The 20445-nt window shown below is 37.2% G+C and overlaps 2 protein-coding genes across 5 annotated transcripts in view; one reads left to right on the forward strand and one right to left on the reverse strand.

The window, feature by feature from the left end:
* Window positions 1-7399, reverse strand: part of LOC140506652 (OX-2 membrane glycoprotein-like) — a 57021-nt gene extending 49622 nt beyond the window's left edge. The window contains exon 1 of one of the 2 annotated variants that reach the window (XM_072614021.1): window positions 6904-7399. The gene's annotated coding sequence lies outside the window, so the exon portion shown is untranslated. Of the gene's footprint in view, window positions 1-5334 lie in introns of both variants that reach the window. The other variant, XM_072614020.1, reaches the window with a different exon arrangement.
* Window positions 1-20445, forward strand: part of SLC9C1 (solute carrier family 9 member C1) — a 96815-nt gene that overhangs the window by 2601 nt on the left and 73769 nt on the right. For all 3 annotated transcript variants that reach the window (XM_072614017.1, XM_072614016.1, XM_072614015.1), the window contains exons 3-5: window positions 10955-11155; window positions 13394-13494; window positions 17511-17639. In XM_072614017.1, the coding sequence (XP_072470118.1) occupies window positions 10993-11155; window positions 13394-13494; window positions 17511-17639 (393 nt within the window). In that variant the 5' untranslated portion in view covers window positions 10955-10992. The remainder of the gene's footprint in view (window positions 1-10954; window positions 11156-13393; window positions 13495-17510; window positions 17640-20445) is intronic.

Genomic DNA, 20445 nt, shown 5'->3' on the forward strand with positions numbered 1-20445 from the left:
TGCTTTAGGCACTGCGCTAAACACTGGACATATTTTTTTAAGTTTTTCCTGCAGCTTGCCAGCTTCCAGGCTTGGACTAGGACTGACTCGGCATCCTGAGATTCTAACATAGTAGAATAGACCACTTTCTGATGTAATCCATTCAGACAGCTACTCTTTTTCAGGAACATCCCATCAGGTTGAGGCATTGGTTTTAATCATAGGGAACTTGAAAGTGAGAGTTCTCTAGAGTTGTGTTCAGTATTACTTCTCATGAAATTTACCATGAGTAAATACTGTGTTTTCTCTTGTAAGGGAAGTATGTAATGGAGTTATTTCTTTTATGAATTACTTATTTCTCTGCATATTAGCCTGTGAATGATAGATGGTTGTTAGTCAATCAGTTACCATTCAGTAAACTCCTATGAGGTAAGAGGTGCTGTGCTAAGGTCTAGACAGAGAAAATATCCCCTAACCCCCTCCCCCAAACAAAACAAAACAAACAACAGTCCTTGTCTCAAGGAGTTCATAGTCTTGAAACCTGTTCTGGTGATTCCTCCAAAACCTTTTCATAAATTCTTGAACTTAGTCTGATACTATATGGTTTAGTAATTCATGTAACTATAAAAAAAATGGGGTAACAGACTGTTTTGGAAACTTGGAAGCTTTACATATGAAATCAGATTGTACTCATGGTCTGTCTATTGTTGACCTGAAAACTTTGTTAAGAAAAGGCAATAGGCCAAATGCATACATTTTATGATTTAATTAATTAATCAATTCCCTATTAAAGACAATGGTAACATAATGCATTATGGAGCCAGAAATGTTCTGGCTACTCAGTGCAGAAATCTTCTGGCTTACATACATTTTGCTGTGAGAAAGGAACTCTCCTAATTGAGCAAATCGTAAATTCAGTAAGACAGGACAATTAACAAAGCAATGTTGGTCAGGCCTTGGGATTCCAGGCTGGATAAACATATGTCTCGGTGATAAGGAAGGAAATCCCACCACTAGTGAGTGGCAGGCTTCCTGCCCTAAACAGATAACTGACATAGGAAAGGGTAAACAAAGTTCAATAGAAATTATGACCTAAGATGTCTGTGTTTTCTTTACCACTAATATGCCATAACATAGTATATGTCTAAAAATATTAAGATATGGAAAATGTCCCATTATTCAAGATAGTGTCTTAGGTTAAAGGTCTCTTAAGGAATGTAGAGTCAGCCTTGGCTGGCTTTGTTGACATAGGAAGAGGCACCCTCTGAGTTTGCTTCAGAGAGAACAAAGAGATTATTCTAAAATTTTATATTAAACATTATCATTCCCTCCTTTGGGTCAAAGGCAAGCGGAAGGCTTCGCCTGTAGACCAACAAAGATATGAAAAAAACCTCTAAATAACCAGTAGTGTGAGAGTTTACTCTTCATGCAAGTCTGGTCCAGGCTCTTGGGAAAGTTGTCTATGTCTGATGGCATCTTCTTCAGGCCTCTTCAAAATTGGAGGGCATGAGCCACTCAGGAGCAGGAGCAATGGAGGTGACAGATGGATCCAAGAGTCTATACAGAAAACTTGACAGGATCTCCCAGAAAACATGGGTTGATAATTGAGATGAAACAATACAACATAGTTAACATGGCCAAAGACACTTAGCAATAGTTCAGTTTCTCAGCCATGCAGGGCTAGGTTCAAACAGCACAATGAAGTTTTTTTTTTACAGTTCACAAATTGCATTTTTACATTGTCAGATACAGATTAAAACTTAGATGGCTCACAATAGACTAGTTTTGAAAGGGAGATTTACATGTCACCAATATAAACAAGAAAATTAAACATGAACCACACAAATCAATACAATTATTATTTCAGTGTTAATTAACATTAAGTTCCTTGTATCCCAGTAATCCATTCTTAATTTTCATTTAACTTTGTATCCCAGATTTCTCATGTAGTTATCTGATACCTAGATATCTTTTCTTTGACAATAGGTTTTATTCTTGGGACAGTTCAAAAAGAGAATTCTGCTTTTCTGGTTAAGATCTAGAAGTTCCCAGATACTTCTGACAGTATAAATTAGTACAATTACTTAAAATTTGTTCTCCATCTTTGAAATTTCAGAAAATTTCGGTTCACATTATTTGCTGTTTCTGTCTTTATCTAAATCTCGTACCTGGAATAAGAATCTTTTAAAATGTGAGGGTTCAACTACAAAATGAACTCATCTGCCTGTTAAATTATTGGACAGATATTTTAATGGAGAAGAAATAATTTCACTTACTTTTACTCCTATCCTGTAAAAATTTTATGCAAAAATCTAAATTTGAGATCTTATTATCCAAAGCATGACAAATTTTAGAAGTCAATGATATACATTTGCATATTTTTTCCTCAAAATTTGCTACTCTAATTAAGCATCTATCACATTATATCTTTGTCTTATTACCTGATCTAATCATTTCCTTGATGTTATCTCTATATTATATTTATTTATTTGGCCAGGAATATAGGTTAAAGTTGTAAGCTATTCATTCCTGCACCCCATTATAATAACTCAGAGATGCTCCAATTTCCATTTATTATTTGATAGACTTAGTATTATACTTTCAGAACTTCTTGATTATAAAGATTTGCTATAAAAGAAAAAGAGAGGGACAATGTTAACAGAAGGAAAGGATTTCCTTAGTTCTGGTTGATTCCAGGAATAAGCTATTATCTGACATGTGAGGTCACCAGGTGCTGAAAGCAGGGTTTAGGAATAATCAGGTGGGGAATTTCCTTTTTCAGAAAGGAAATAGCACATTTGGGAAATAGAGTTAGGAAGATCCTACCTCGGCCGTATCCAAGGTTGTCTTCAAAACCTTTCCAAGCATCCACCATTAGCCTGCAACACATGTCAATTGGCTTTATGATAACTTAGACAAGTATTCCTGTAATCAGAACTTCAAACAACAGTAAATTGCAGTCCCAGTCTTATATAGCAAATCAATATTGGCTGGTATCCCTCAGATAAAATACTTCCTCACTCTTTAAACCATCTGAAACTGACACAAAAGTGTCCAGAACAACTACAGAGGAGCAAGAGGGGTTTAGAAAACCCATATTTATTCCCAAATCTTATCTGCCTTTCATAGTTTCAAGCAGAACTTAATTTATCTTTCCAAATCTCTCAACCCTATTACCCAGATTATTCCATTTGCCTTTGCATTTTAACCCTAAGACAAGATAGCTCATAAGTTATTACTTTTTGCTAGCATAACTGCACTGGAATCTCATTCCAGCTTAAACAAAACAAAAAGATTAATGACTAAATTTATAGTTTGATGGAATTATGTCTTTGTTTCACAAGTTGTTATTCTTCCCTAATTATACTCAGTCTGGAAGAATGAGATACTTCAGGAATTAAAACTTTTACATAATAAATTCAAACGCAAACTTTAACTCTAACTTAGGCCATAGAATGACTACATATTCAGATCAAAACAGCTTAATTTAACAGCATATTATTTTGAAGCTTTAGTAGGCCTTCTAAGAATCACACATGATTTTTCAAAACATTTCTTCTAAAAGTATTTCCCTTCTTTAAAAACAGTTTAAAATTTACTCAAATGTTTACTAAACTCTTATGAAGAAAACTAGTTGGAAACTTTTAAAATGCTTGATATCTCTTTCTTTTTTCTTTCTTAAGCAAAAATAAACCTTTAAAACTGGAATTCATTAAAGCTGAGTTGTTACAAAAATGTTCTTAAGTAATATGAATTTCCAAAGTATTATAACAAACTGAATTCTTAATTACTGCAGTATTCTTAGATACAAGAGACTGACTCACAGAAAAACACTGTTGCTTTTTAAATCATTTTTTTTTAACAATGGGAGCATCTTAAGGTGAGTCTTAAGTAGTTTACAAAAATTTCTGCATATGTTCTAATTTCAGATAAAAATAATATTAGATTTTCCAGTAAGATTACAAAAAGGTTCACATGTTTTGTTGGTCACTTGTTATTGACCATAGAAATTTGCTATAGAAGGAAAAAGCAGGGACATATGACATATTTGGTATCATATATGACAGGATAAAACATCCCCTACTCTGTTTGAATTCAGATAAGAGTGAAATTCTCCAATCATGCAATATCTGTTTCATAGCCAGGCTCAGGAATAGACAGGTGAGAAACATTCCTTTTTAAAGGAACACAGTAGGGAAACTGAGCCAGGAGGATCCCATCCTAGATTGAGTCTAGAATTGTTCCCTCGGTGTTTAGTCAGATGAGAAATATTCCTTTGTGGCATGAGTCTCAGATACTGATTTAATGCAGACAACTGTACCCAGATTCATACTCAAAACCAAAAATAGTTATGGTCCCAAATGCCTTTTACCTTAAACAGCAAGTTTCAGTAATCACAGCTTAGAGACAGATAACAGTTATTTTCACTCTTATGGAGTTACAACAAGCAATAAAGATTTACCAGGACACACACACATAAGGGATTCCATTTAACATCTTTCCTTCTCAGATTTAAAACTTGTCCTGATGTAAAAGTCAATTATTATTACAACTTCTATGCAAGTAATATTCATTATTTAGAATTTACATTAACCAACCAAATTCCTTTACTAGGACTGATGATCTTACCCACAGGAATGGGAGGACTGTTCTGAATGAACAGAAGGAATTTAAATAGAGTTCACTCCATTCCCTCCTTTCCATACGTAGGAATCATTTAACAATTTTAGGTTTCAACATTCAAACAGTAATCCCAAATAACTTAGTTAACAATCCTACAACTTCATAGAAGACAGCCAAATTGTTAAGCTTTAACTTTTTTTTTTTAACAGATAAAGGTGAAAATACCTGATTTTCTAAATGGCAATTACAAAACATTATAAGACAAAGTTAGCAGGAGTGATAAAGTAACATAACTGGTGTTACACAATTTTCCCAACATCTTTTAGTTTCAACAAAATTCAAATTAAAAATTGCTTTGTCTAACACTATTTCTAGATTGCCATGGTCACTCAATTTTCACAATCTAAGAGAAATTCAGAAATACAATCCTAGAAATAGTTTTAACACAACAATAACTACAGATGATACCATCTGTATACAATGATACAATCTGCATTTCCAGAAATTATTGATCTTATTACTTTTAGCAATTAAAACCACTTCAAAGTTAACAATTACATTAGAGAGATAATAATGTTGTATGTAACATATACCAGTCATTACGTTAAGCATTTTACAATCATTTTATCATTTTGATCCCATAACAACAAGCATAATCATTTTTACAAATCAGAAAATGGGTCAAACAGAAATAAAATACTTTTTGCAACTGAACAGAGAAGTGAAGCTTACCAAGAGCAGAGAAACTGATGTCCCAGTGGTGACTTTCGCAGGCAGAGTAGAGAATGCTCGCTACAGGGCTGATTCATCCATCTCCCCCAACCCCCCACAGCAGCAGAATTTACTGAGCCCCTAAGGCGATATGCAGGTGCTGGGACAAGGTGGGTGGAATTAGGACCTAGAAAGATGGGCTACTCACAATCTTAGGAGTAATTTCAAATGATCAGTCCCCAAAATATTTCTAATTAATTTCACAACATACAAATCTGCTAAAATGATTTTACCTAAAATAATCTAACTTTCCATTGTAATTCCAGGTTGGCCAGACCAGAATGACAAGGAAAAGTCTCAAAGTTTTGTTTGTTAATTTATTTCCCTAGCTGCAGCCCTTGAAGTCTGGCTGCTTGCACTTAAATCTTACAAGATAACACACTCATTCACAGCACACATGATACGCACAGGGACATACACCAACAGACAAATTGACAACAGGACAAATACAAACGTAGCTCACAAAAAAAAAAAAACAACCCAGAGAGAGAAGGCAATTAGAAGCTTGCTAGAAATCCCCATCATGAATTGGCTATTATCATTCTGAGGAAAGGGGGTTGCAAGAATCCAAGGTCTGATAATAAAGGGGAATCCTGCAGCCTTTGCTCAGAACACCCCTGCGGTCGTTGGAGGGGTGGGGAGTCTTGGTGCCCCAAAGTTTCTGACTGTCTTAAAGAAACAGGCCCCATGGGAATAGGTTCAGGCCTTTAGTTCTTAGGTGGATTGTAACTATCCTCTTCAGGACCAGAGCCCTTACGGGAAAGCGGGGAGGGGGAATGGGGAGGAGAAAGGCAGCAGAGGCTTGAATAGAGGCTGCCTTCCTCAGGGGAATGGGGAGGAGGGAGGCAACAGAGGCTTGAACAGAGGCTGCCTTCCTCAGGTCTAAGGTAGGGGAAGGTGAGGGGGAAAGAGTGCATCTAGGTGCCATCGGTTTCCCCAGATCAGAGGCCTTCAAGGGGAGGGGGAGGAAGGAAAAGGGTGAGGAATAGGACGGGGAAGTGAAGGGAAGGACAGACTGGAGCCCTTGAAGAAGAAAGGATTTTTGCCAGGATACGGCTAGGTGCTGAAGCAGCTCCCAGCCTTAGAGGGAAGAGGCTACCTGTCTTTTGTTCTCGTTCAGTCAAGTCAGCAAGCCCAGGATGAAACGTTCTCACTGCTGGCTAGTTGTTTTGTTGGCCTTTCTTAATTTGGTTGTAAAATAAAGTAACTTTGACCGGTCCAAAAGAGCCCTGTGGTGGCCAACATAATTTAGGGCTGTCTTTAACTGATTGACACTAGTGCTAGTAATACCTGTGATCACCAGGTTGGTAACGGCTTGACATACGAGAAACAGGGGTCTTGTCAGCCGGATTTCTACTTCTAGTTGTTTTTTTTTTTTGACTGACCCATAGCTAGCTGATTTCCCTAGATCGATCTTCAGAGGAGACCTAATTAATACAGAGGCGTTTTCACGCAGAGTGGTCTCTGTCCTGCGGTTATCCTTAAAGGGAATTTTTGAGTCCTTTGGAAGCTGGGAATGGAAGGACTTACCCCGACCCCGTCAAGATCCAGGACTCTAGGAAAAACAGTTCCTACTGGCGCCGGAGTCCTGGCATTGGTGAGATGAGGCAACGTCCATTCGGTTCCTCAGTTCCAATCCACGTTTGGGCGCCATAACTGTTGACCTGAAAACTTTGTTAAGAAAAGGCAATAGGCCAAATGCATACATTTTATGATTTAATTAATTAATCAATTCCCTATTAAAGACAACGGTAACATAATGCATTATGGAGCCAGAAATGTTCTGGCTACTCAGTGCAGAAATCTTCTGGCTTACACACATTTTGCTGTGAGAAAGGAACTCTCCTAATTGAGCAAATCGTAAATTCAGTAAGACAGGACAATTAACAAAGCAATGTTGGTCAGGCCTTGGGATTCCAGGCTGGATAAACATATGTCTCGGTGATAAGGAAGGAAATCCCACCACTAGTGAGTGGCAGGCTTCCTGCCCTAAACAGATAACTGACATAGGAAAGGGTAAACAAAGTTCAATAGAAATTACGACCTAAGATGTCTGTGTTTTCTTTACCACTAATATGCCATAACACAGTATGCGTCTAAAAATATTAAGATATGGAAAATGTCCCATTATTCAAGATAGTGTCTTAGGTTAAAGGTCTCTTAAGGAATGTAGAGTCAGCCTTGGCTGGCTTTGTTGACATAGGAAGAGGCACCCTCTGAGTTTGCTTCAGAGAGAACAAAGAGATTATTCTAAAATTTTATATTAAACATTATCACTATAAAGACAATGGTGTAATTTAAGAGGGCAAGCAGGCAGTTAGGTGATACAGTGGATAAAGTGCTGGGCTCAGTCAGGAAGATTCATCTTCATGAGTTTAAATCGGGCCTCAGACACTTAGTAGATACTGTGACCCTGGGAAAGTCACTTAACCCCATTTGCCTCAGTTTCTTCATCTGTAAAATGAGCTGGAGAAGAAAATGGCAAACTGCTCCATTTATCTGTGCCAAGAAAACCCCAAATGGGGTCACAAAGAGTTAGACAAGACTGAAAACTATTGAACAACAACAATAAAAAGGGAGAAAGCAACAAATCTTCACAAAAACCTACCATCATCTGAAAACATAACAGTGTGGACATGACTGGAGATTTCAGGCATTTCAGTAGTCTTCAGTGGGGTTTCTGAATTCCCTGGCTTCAGTTTCCCCCTTTCAGATGGTTCGAAGTCACAGTCTCTCCAGGACAAAGATATAGGTTCTCCTCCAATGAGGTCTCTCTCTAGCAAATGTCAAGACTATGCAAGAGTCTTTGAATACAATCACAGAGAGAATTCAAAAATCCTTTTTATAAACATTGTGTGCTCACAAAAGCTGTTTGCCCTTTTTAATAATACCTACCTGCAACTTGACAGGAAAAGCCATCTTTTTACCATCCTTCTTCTTATAGTGATATTGTATTCTTTGGACATGCCAGAATTAAGGTTGTAGGTGACCCAACGAGCAATGGAGAAATGCATCCTGGACCTAATTAGCCTTCAACATATTTCTAGTAATGAAGTTCTAGGCAAGTAGGAAATGTGCTGATGAAGTCCTAGTATCATATATTTAGAGCTGAAAGGTACTTTGAATTCAATAATCTAATCCAATAAACATTTACTAAGTGTCTATAATGTACTAGACATTGGGCTAAGCATTAAGGATAAATTTAATAAAAAGATAGCCCCTGCCTTCAATGAGCTTACAATCTAAAGGGGGAGGCAACATATGAAAGGAAGAAAAAAGCAGGGGTAGAAGAACGAAGGATGGGATATCAGAAAGTACTCAGAGTGATGGCACTGTATTCCATGGAGTTGAAACTAGGCAGGGCAGCAGACGCTAAGTGGAGTGAGTTAAAAGCTCAGTTTCTGTCCTCATAAAGTAAAGTATGGAATGAATGTTTGATACTCCACCCTCCAAACAGAAGGGAAAGGAGGTTAAGTGAAGTGCAGTCAATCAATGCTTGCATTCGCTTCATGGTGATGAGATAAGAAAGGATAAGTCTAACTTGGAAGGGCCATCTTGTTCTATGCAGCTGAAACCAAGCAGGGCAGTCAGTGAAAGGTCTAGTGATGTACTTCAGTATCTTGACTTCAGAAAGTTTTGAGTCCATAACTTTTGTTTTATTAGTGAGGAAACTGAGGTTAAGTGATTTGCCCAAGTTCCCACAAGAAATGTCAAAGGTAGGATTTGAACCCATTGCATACCCACAAAATGAGTAGCATATGTGCATGCTATGGTGTGGAATGGCAGTAGGAGTGATCATGCATGACACTTGTGGTGTCCCCTAAACAACCTTAACACTCTATGTTATTTTTGCTATTTTCCATAAAAATAGTAAGATCATAGGATTGAAAATTAGAAGTTTGTTTATTCCAAACTACTCATTTTTAGGTGCTATTATTTTATTTATTTCTTCTTAGTTTTCAGCATTTACTCCTATAAGATTTTGAGTTCTAAATTTTCTCCACCTCCTTTTCCTCCTCCTCTCCAAGATGGCATGCACTTTGATATAAACTATGCATATGCATTCATGTTAAACATATTTTCACATTAGTTATATTGTAAAGAAGAATTAGAACCAATAGAAGAAACCACAAGAAAGAAGAAACAGCAACAAAAAGGAGAGAGAACAAATAGTATACTTTGATCTACATTCAGACTGCAAAGTTCTTTTTCTGAATTTGAATAGCATTTTCCATCATGAGTCTTTTGGAGTTGTCTTAGATCCCTGCATTACTAAGAAGAGCTAAGCCTATCTACATCAGTCATCAAAGACTGTGGATGTTACTGTGAACAATCACTTCACTGAGCATCAGTTCATGTAAGTCTTTCCAGGTTTTTCTGAAGTCCACCTGCTCATCATTACTTATGGAACAAGGGAATTCCATCACATTCATATATCACAACTTGTTCAACCATTCCCCAACTGATGGGCATCCCCTCAACTTCCAATTTTTGGCCACTACAAAAAGGGCTGCTACAAATATTCTTATACATGTGGGTCCTTTTCCCATTTTTATGAACTCTTTGTGATACAAACCTGGATGTGGTGTTGCTGAGTCAAAGGGTATGTGCAGTTTTATAACCCTTTGGGCATAGTTCCAAATTGTTCTCAAGAATGGTTGAATCAGTTCACAACTCCACCAGAAATGCATTAGTGTTCCAATATTCCCACATCTTCTCCAACATTTATCATTTTCTTCAAACTCCTTATTTTGTAAATGGAGAAATTGCAACACAGGGAAAGTGAAGCAAATTGTTCAATAACACATATTAAATGGTGGAATTGGAACATGAGCTCAGACACTCTCACTTTGAATCCAGAAGTCTTTCTGTTGCACTATTACTAGACTGTCAGATCATAGTATTTAGAAATAGAAGGAACTTTAGAGCCTGAATTTCCTCATTATTATAAATAATGAAACTTGGATAAAGTCTTCTGCAATCTTCAAAGTGCTATATGTGTGAGCTATTATTATTATTTATACCATCATCATCAATAATATTAATGCACATAACCACATAGCTAGTAAGCAACAGAGCTGGGTTTTGAACCCATATTCATTGATTTCAGAACTTTCCACTACACACAATTCTGCATTGTGGAAAGCACTCAATTTTGTTTTGATGGTTTTGTGGATTGTCTAGATTTAAGAAAGTGATGGAGAAAACACCATTAATGCAGATTAAGCTTAAAAATGTGTCCAGTATACATTTTTCCCCCTGGAGAGCCAATTTTTAAATATTTACTTCTTCTCCTCTGCCCTCAGACACATCCCAATTCCATACCAATGTCTCTAGGACTTGGTTAGAAGTTCCTAAACCCATCTAGAGACCTGCTGCTATTGATCACATTGCCCAATAGATGATGGAAGAATGAAGCCACTTGCCTTTCGGGTTGACCTGGCATGATAAGAAGCTGCTGCAAAATGGCTGGGGATCATTGGAAACAGTATAAAAGGAAATGTAGAGAAAATACTACAAGAATGATTTATTGGGTATAATGAAGGAAAGTCTCATGTTTTTCTTATTCTGTGCCATGCAGGGAGAAGATTTCACAGTGAGATTATCAAAGGTGGCAAGATGAGACTCCTTCCCCAGAATGCCTCCTGGATTTTTGCCTATTCCACTAGGACTGATGAACAACATTTGCACTGGAATGTGTATTTTAATCATATGTTATTCTCGCACTCAAGGTATCTCCCCAAAATCGTTTTTGAGTTATGCATAATAAATATACTTGGAGGTATGTATGCAATTCTTCTTCCTTAATATTCTACTCCATTTTCTTTTTTGTCTGCTATACCTCAAAAAAATTGTCCTTCAGAATTAAGGACAGCGTTGATTAAATAATTGAAAGGTTTTTTTTACCCCTCAGTCTAGACCTTCACACAATGAATGGTTTGAATCTACTTAGCCCCTGCTGGTGAAGCAAATCTAGAAACTTCTTTCTGTATTCTTTTCCCATAGAGAATTGTCTCACTGATGGAAAACAATGAGAGCATCATACTTATAACTCTTTTTCTGCCCAGCTTGAGGGTGGGTTTTCAGAGGATGCCCTGAAAATCTTGCACTTATCTGCGTGAGGGGACATGGCTCCTGATTTACTAAAAGAATGTTGAGCCATAATGCTGTGTGAATGGAGAAGGGACTTATTTCAACTTGTTGGATAGATAACTCTAATAGGGACTTCAAAGGAGACTTGTGAGAGAGGAAAGATGTGAACTATTGAATGGAGGACTGTAGTCAAGCTGGGGACCTGCAGGAGAAACTGGTCCCTATCATGTCTCTATACCTACACCTCCTACATCTCTAGATATTGCTGACAGCAGACTACCCTTTGATGAACTTGTTCTCTCTCCTGGCTTGAACTGAGATCCTATCTCAATTTACCTGAAGACCTTATTTACTTGTGCATTCTTTAATATGTTAGACAGCTAGGTGGCACAATGAATAGAACTTTGGACCTGGAATCTGGAAGACTTGAGTTCAAATTCAGTCTCAGAAACTGTGTGACCCTGGGCAAATCATTTAACCTATGTTTGCCTCAGTGTCCTCGTCTGTAAAATGAGGGTCATAACAGCGCCTACCTCAGATGGTTGTGAGGATTCAATGGCATAGTATTGTAAAGCCCTTAACCCAGGGCCTGACACATAGTATTCTATATAAATATTACCTACAACAATAATTATTATAGTCTAATCTGCATAAATTCTCTGGTTTCTTCTTGCTGTTTTCTTTGATTAAAAAAGACTAACTTCATTATAGTCATTTTGTAAACAGTGGCAAAAAAGGGCTAAGTTGTTGAGTGTATAAAATAGTAGTAAAATTTGTGCCAACAAATAGAAATTAACTGGGATGTTGTTTATGGTGCTTTAAAATCAGGTAAAAGAGTGAATAAAACACCATATAAACATCGAATAAAATTAGTGACTATGAACTTTCCTTACACAAAAGATTTCTAATTGAGTTTTCTCTTTAGTATTTACTTTGGCATCTTTCAGGAGACAGATCTAAAGATGATTAGTCCCTTTAGCAAGTACTACCTACAGGATTTCAGGGATGGAAAGGTAATACCCATAAGGAAAGAAAATGAAAAAGCAGTCATTAAGGTCTTACTGTGAGCAGTGCACTGTGCTAAGAAGAGAAATAAACAAGGCAGTCTTTGCCCTTAAAGAACTTACATTTTAACAAGGGAAATTATCCCTTTCACATCGTGACTTTCCCCATCATGTATCTCAGGTTGGCATAAGAAATTAAATGGGAATTTTGGGGAAGTTTTGCAAAAACCATAGATGACACTTACAGGCCAGCAGACAACACAGAAAAAGTTTAGAAACTCTGAAATGCATAAAATTTATGTATGGTATTACATATTTTATCTTTTCATACTGTAATAATTCAGACTTCTTCTCTAGTATGAAAGGAGGGTAAAAATTTCCTGATTTTACTGATTTGAGAGGTGCCCCACATCCCAGCCCCTGCAATGTGGAAGAGATTAATATACATCCAAGGAAGTAGATACAGGGTCTAGGAAGAGAGTTTTTAATGAAAGTCGGAGTGAATAGTAATAGGAGTCATAGGACATTTGATTGGCATGCTCTTAGGCTGGGGTTCAGGTGGAGACAGCCATCAGGTGGTATGAACCCTAAAGTGTCAAAATCAGTGTAATACTCAGGCAGCCAAGCACTAAGGGATAGAACCTTTGATTCTGAAAGCTCCTAAGCACTTGTTAGTGCAGGAACCTGTTTCACAGCCAGTGCTATGGATATTTGCCAAGAATTTCAGAAATGAGTCCATATTTGAGGAAGAACTCTTTAAATTTCAGGAATCTCATAGTAGAGCAATGCAAGAGTTTTAATGCAGGAAATTAAACACAAAATGTGACTATATCTATAAATGTATCACTGTTATTCCTAGCCAAATGTACCATCTGAAAGTTCGATGTATTCCCTTCCACTAATGACAAATATTTTTCTTTCAGCACTTTTGAAGGTCAAGTTTAAAGAACCACATTTTCCCCTCCCAATAATTCTGTTTTTAATAGGATGTGCTTTTGAAATACTAAGTTTTTCATCTTTTCAGGTTTGTATTATACAAATTATATTTTACAAAAGGCAGTAAACTGGGTTGAGAAATCTCCTGAAACTTCTGTGTGACAAATGTCTTCCTAACATGGCTTTGGTTTTAATAGATCAGTGACTTGAACTGGCAGAAGATGATAGAGCACAGAAAAAGGGGAAAAGGGGGTTTCTGCACTTAAGATAGTTCCAATGTGGATGCAGTTACAGAGACTTACTGTTGATGCTGGAGTCCTATGGCTATGGAGACAATATGACAAGAAAATGAAGGAAATCCTCCTTCTCCTCTCCCCCTCCCCCATCGTCCTAGAGGATTACAAGCAGCCTTACCCAGACCCATATATATAGTAAAAAGTGATTATCCTGGTCATTTACATTTTCATTTATACGTTGCTCAATTATTAGAGCAATAGTGGTAGAGTGAGATTTGAGATCTCTTAATTGTAATTGAGTAGTCTGCACATGTGAGAGAAAAGACAGGAAGATATTTTTGGGTCCTCATATTTGAGAACTAGAAAGAACCTTTCACTAGTTCAATTACATAGGCAAAGAATCTATTAGAATTATTGGTTATTAAAATAGTTAATTAACTGTTATTAGAATAGTTAAATGACTTGCTGAAATGCACTGAGCTGAGTAAAAGAACTGTCACATCCAGGCTTTCTGATTTCTTGTTCGGTTAGATTTATGAGGAGAGAAATTTTAAGAAAAAAAAAGGATATTAGATAAAGGAGTCTTGTTTTCTTTATTTCTTTATTTCTTATTTCTGTATTCAGTTCTAGGCATAACATCTTAAGAAAGATATTAACACTCTGGAGCATGTTTAGAAGATGGTAACTAAAATAACAAGGGAATAGGAGCACATGGTCTATCACAGCCTGCACAACCTATGGGGGTTTGCAGCCCACCAGAACGACCCATGTGTGGGATGTGGTGCAGGCCTGGTCTATATCCTCTCCATTTTTGGTGGATAAAATCCTATTGAGGTCTCAAGCAGGGTGCATGCCCTAAGCGACCCACGGGTCAAATGTTGTGCAGGCCTGTTCTATTAGAATCCAGGGCGATCATGGAGAAGAGAGAGCAGATTTTTTCTGTTGGGCATGAGATCAGGGCAAGGAATAATATAGGTGGAAGTTACCAAGAGACAGACTTAAGTTTGCTATGCAGAAGAACCATCTAACACTTGGAGCAATCCCCAAGTAGAATGGACTCTTCCGGAGATAACAGGTTCCCCCTTACTGAGGATGAGGTCTTCAAGTATGGCAGACCCTTGTTAAGAATATTGTGGGTCAAGAACCAGTGCAGGCAGGGAGAGAGGTTGGACTACATTGTCTCTGACTTCCCAACTCCTAGATTATGTTCCACATTTCAGCTCTTCTATTTATAGCTGTGACCTGAAACAAATCACTTAATATCTCTGGGCCTCAGGTTTCCTCATCTGTAAAATGAGGTATTTGGACTAGACATCCAAAGTCCCTATCAACTCTACATCCCACAATCTCAGTTCTTGGCCCAGATGACCAAACTTGTCAGGATTTAAGGGCGAGAATCAATAGTTTAAGAGATTTTATCTGAAGTGAAGTCATGGCATAACGCAGTGAACTTTTAATATATACATCTATGAATCAGAAATTTGTAAATATGGAGGGGTTATTATATAAATCTTTGCTTTGCTGTGTAAGCCTAACCACAGAAAATTTTAATTTTATTGGAAAGGAATACAGGCCCTATTCATCTGATACATTTTCTACCTCTTTTTTATATCTGAACTTCCGTTGCAGCTAACACAAGAGCAACTATTTTCAAGATGAATTATTTTCATGATTAGAGATAAAATACTTCAAACGTTCTGAGTTAAGATCCTGCCCTCTAATTCTTTCTACCCACATTACCTTGGACAAGTCACTTAACCTATAAACTTTCCTTAGCTGTAAAAATGAGTGGGTTAGAATAGATTGTTTCTGGGTCCACTTCCAGCTCTTACTCCATTTTCCTACAATCTCATGTATGAATTCACCACCCAAGTCAGAAATCTAGTTATAGATGAGGATTCATGGCTTGAATGCCTATCCCCATTCCCCAAGAGACTTGGGGAAGACTAGATATTAGGGCAGGCAACAGGAGCCATACATTGTTGAGCTGGCATCATAAGACCATAAGACTGGAGAGCTAGAAAGGATCCTCGAGGTCATTCAGTTCTTTGGGTGTATTTGAAGGATAATTTTGGGAATTATAGACCATAGGCCCAGAATACCATAGATGAGAATCTATGCAAGGAAATTTGTCAGTCTGGCCAGAAACCCAAGTGGAGATCAGGTCGATACTTGAGAGTCATCAAGAGTCAACAGAACTTTGATTCCTGTAATATTAGCACTATAATGATAGGAAATATTTAAAAAATATTCATATAGTGCTTTACGGTTTTATAATAAGGTTTACTTATGCTAACTCATTTGCTCTTCAAAATAAGTCTGTGAGGTAAAGACTGTTACTATTCCCCCCTTTGGGGGCAGCTAGGTGCCTCAGGGTATAGAGCACCAGCCCTGAAATCAGAAAAAGACCTGAGTTCAAATCTGACCTCAGATACTTATTAGCTGTGTGACCCTGCACAATTCATTTAACCCTGTTTGTCTCACATCCTTGTCTCCTTCCAAAACAAGCTGGAGAAGGAAATGGCAAACCACTCCAATTATCTTTACCAAGAAAATCCCAAATAGGGTCACAGAGAGTTGCACGTGACTAAAACGACTCAACAATCCCTCTTCTACAGATGAGGAAACTAAGACTGAGTTAGGTATCTGAGGCAGGATTTGAACCCAGGTCTTCTTGTCCAATGCTGTATCCACAATAACATCTAATTTCCTTCATTTAGGGAGTTTTTATATGTTTCTTGTTTAGAAAGTCCTTTGCTGCAAGTTAGCTAAAATCATTTTTTTCCTAGTTTGGGAGGTCTAACCCATCAGAGTAAATGCCCAAATCGTTTTGCACAACACCTTCTCTCACAATAGATTGCTACTCATAGTAACATTCATTCATTCATAACATCCAGCAAGTATTTATTCAGAGCTATTCCTGCCAGATACTACAGGAAGCTCTCAGAAAGCAAATTCAAAATAAATAAATAAAACCAAATAGTTTTTATCTTGAAGGTGTTTACGTTCTACTTGTCAGGGTGTGGATGTGGACACAACAGTGTCTAAAGACATAGACAGAAAATGTATACCAAGTAATTTCAGGGAGCATGCTGGCTCTGTGGAAGGGAGGGTGAGAAGGAAAGGGAGGAGGCATCTGGATGGGTCTTGTGAAAAAATTAGCACTTGAGCTGAACCTTGAAAGAAGCTAGGAATTCTCAGAGGTAGAGAGGAAACAGTGTATTCTAGGCATTGAGGAGAGATTATATAAAGGTACAGAGATATGCTATAGAATACTGGGAACCAGGAACTGGGAAGAGCAGTTTGGTCACCTTGTCTGAAAGTAGAACTCCTAAAGGGAAATAATATTTAGTGAACCTGGAAAGATAAGATGGAGCCGGATGGTGAGAGAGTTTGAGTGACAAAGTAAAGCATTTGTATTTTATCTTGGGAATAGTAAGGAATTTCTTGAGGAAGAGAATGGTCATCTCCATGCTTTAGGAATATAAATTTGGCAGCTCTGTGGACAATAGGATCAGAAAGGGGAGAGACTTGGAGCAAGGAGACCAACTAGCAGGTCATCACTATAGTCCAACTGAAGAAATGACAAGTGACTGACATTAGGGTGTTGACCAGGTGAGTAGAAAGAAGGACCCTGGTCCCATTCAATTAGCTAAAATAACTTGATATGCCTATGAGGTTTTCAGTAGTAGATTAAACTTTGAAAATGGCTTAGTTGTTGAAGTACATACTGACAAGCTAAATGTACTCTTTACATATTTTGTGGGCAGTCTGCATTTTATATAGATGTTATCATTAATAGCTATAATATGTAAAGCTGGCATTTGTTTGTGATGTAGAAATACTATACTTCCCTTCATGTTCCCAGGTGCAAAAATTTACAGAGTCGATACAATGGATGGATCCTGTCATATTTATTAATTTGTTTACTCCAATAATCATATTTTCAGTTTCATTTGATACAGATTTTTATATGCTTCAAAAACTATTTTGGCAGGTAAGCAATGTGATTTTCTCCCCTGTAATGTAATTTAATATAATTTAGCTGTATGGTAGGAGGTGGCCAGAGCCTATAGAATATCTCATTCCAGAAGTTAGCTTCAAATCCAGCTAAGATTCTTAAGGAGAAAGGATTTCTTTTTTCATTAGGTTCAAAGTTAGAGAGAAGCTACATCTGGAGAGTAAAAATTAAAGAAATAATTCAATTATTAGTCTTTACTTTTGATTTAATCACTCCTTTAGGTGACAAGTATATAGTAGCCACTGTGCTCAGTCCTGAGGATATAAAGACAGATGAAACATTTCCTGCCTTCATAGTGTTTAAATTCCATTGAGGGAAGCCAACATTAATTAATACAAAATATGCACTCCATAAAAAAAAATGAGGGTGGTCTAGCTGCTTAGAGTGAGAGGGGATAGTATCAATGAAAATTCCTTGTAAGACTCAGTATTTGACACATTTACTACCTATGTCAAATTGCTCCCCTTCTCAATGTGGGGGATGAAAGAGAAGGGGAAAGAAAAGAGAGAATTTAGAACTCAAAATTTGACAAAAGAAGGTTAAAATTGTTTTTACATGTGCTTGGGAAAAAATGGAATTTTAAATATAAAAAAATACAAAGGAAATAAAAAGATGAAAAAGAAAACAAGAGGTAGCATTTGAACTCACTTTTGAAGGAAGCTATGGATTCTAAAAGCAGGCAGAGGTGAGAAGGGAGTGATCTCCATTAATGCAGACAAAAGTAAATTTGGAGATTTAATTTCTTAGCTGAGGCTCAGTCTTAGAGTTATAGTGTGCTGTACCTCTAACACATACTAGCTGTGTGACTATGATTATGTGACCTGTCACCCTCCTTCAGCCTCAGTTTCCTCATAGCATCTACTTCACAGGATTGTGTGAGGATCCAGTGAAATAACATAGAAAAAGCACTTCACAAAAGTTAAAGTGTTATAGGAATGCTAGCTATTATTAATAGTCTTATTTTTCTGCAATCCTTCCTTAGATTCCACTTTCAATTGCTTGTGTGTCTACAAATTTAGGGAAAAGCTAAATTAGTCTGTACTTACCTAGAGCCACTCATTCAAATATTTTGGATAAACTGAGACCTTTAGTGTTTATCTCCACAACAGAAACATGTAAGTTTCTAAGGAAAAAAAAACTTTTTTTTTTATGAAAATAACATTTTTGTTTTGTTTTGTTTTTTATGCTCATCTACTAGTTAGTGGTCCTATCTTCTCAGGATTTGAATTAGTAGTAGAGACATCTAAATAACCGTGGAAATATGAAAGTTAACAGCTAAGTGCTTAAAGTGAACTAATATTAACATAGGGCAGCTAACAGGTGTCATTATGGAGAGTACAGTAGATCAGCAGCGAAGGGCCTTCTGGCAAAGGATGAGTTTAAATTCTCCAAGGCCTTGCCTATCACTTACCTCAAGTTCAGTTCAGGGTGTGACCTCTTTGTTCACTACCTTTCCCTCTTTTCCCCCTTTTCTCTCCTGTCTATTACACTGTTACAAAAATTAACTTACCTTTTAGCCTTGAGTCTTTAAGTTTATGTGGTCCCTTTCTCTTCTCTTTTATAGTGCTCATATCAGACTAAATGTTATTAATAAAGTCATAATAGCTCAGAGCCCCCAGTAATGAAAATTTCCAGGTTTTGTTCTCTACTCTAATTGAGATTTCGGTGTATTTCTAACCAATTCCTCCTGCCTTCCTCTTTTCCCAGCATTGAGCCAGTATACAGGTGAGCAACATAAACCTTCACGAACAGCCTTCATATGAAGCAAAGTCTGGATAAAGGGCTCAACTTAAAGTTTAAAAAATGAAGAAAACAGCCTATAACAGTGTCTATTAGTAGGTAGACATAGGGAGGGAGAGTGAGGAAAAATTACACCTTTCAGAGCTTCCTTCAGTCCTTGAAGTAATTATTACAATAAATAACTTTACTCAGAGATTTTCTGTCCCATGGCACCTGTAGAGACTCCATGGTGTCTTGTTATGGAGTAATGTATTGCTCATAACGCAGAGCTTTATCTGATTATTAATGGATCCATATCTTTTTATCTCTTCTTGCAAATCTTGCAGTAGATTATGTGTATAACTTGCTAACAATACTAATCACTTTCAAACTTTATATTTTTGGAAATTTTCCCTGCTTCAGCTGACTTGGAAATTGATACCTGAGTTCCTCACTTTCCCTCACTTTAAGCATAGGTTTCTTCTGTCCGTATTTGTTCTGCTTCAGCTACTCTCAACTTTTTCTCATATATTGTTGCTACTGCCTCACAGGAGGTGCTAAACTGATGAATTCCAAATGTGGTGGTTCCACTACCAGCATCAATGAGACAACGTTTCCCTTTAGAATCTCTTTCTTCTCCCGGTTTCATCTACAACTGACCTCAGTATTTCTGTCTTTTCTAGATCTTATGCTAACCTCTCAGCAGGCTTTTCTCTTCAACTTCTTTTTTGCTGCTATTTGAGACAATAGCCCTTGCAGTCTTTTGTTATTTTCCTTTGAGATATTTGAGATGAAACTCTGATCGTTCTTAGCTACCATATCTTTCTGCTAGCTAAAGATGTTGAGAATTTAAGGTTGAGCTGGTTTCCGGGCTCTTTTGGTCCCCTCTCTCTGTACTGACCAAACTTCTCTAAGAAATGGGAGATAGAAATGGTCAAGAGAGTTGATGTCTTTGCTTTTGGATATTTTTTTTTTTTGGTGATGGACAGATTCTCTTCATCATCATTGTCATCCTCCTTTTTCTCTTTTTTCTCTTCCTCCTCCTCCTTATTATTCTCTTTCT

Source organism: Notamacropus eugenii, chromosome 5 (genome assembly GCF_028372415.1).
Source record: "Notamacropus eugenii isolate mMacEug1 chromosome 5, mMacEug1.pri_v2, whole genome shotgun sequence".
In the NCBI taxonomy this organism is placed as follows: Eukaryota; Metazoa; Chordata; class Mammalia; order Diprotodontia; family Macropodidae; genus Notamacropus; species Notamacropus eugenii.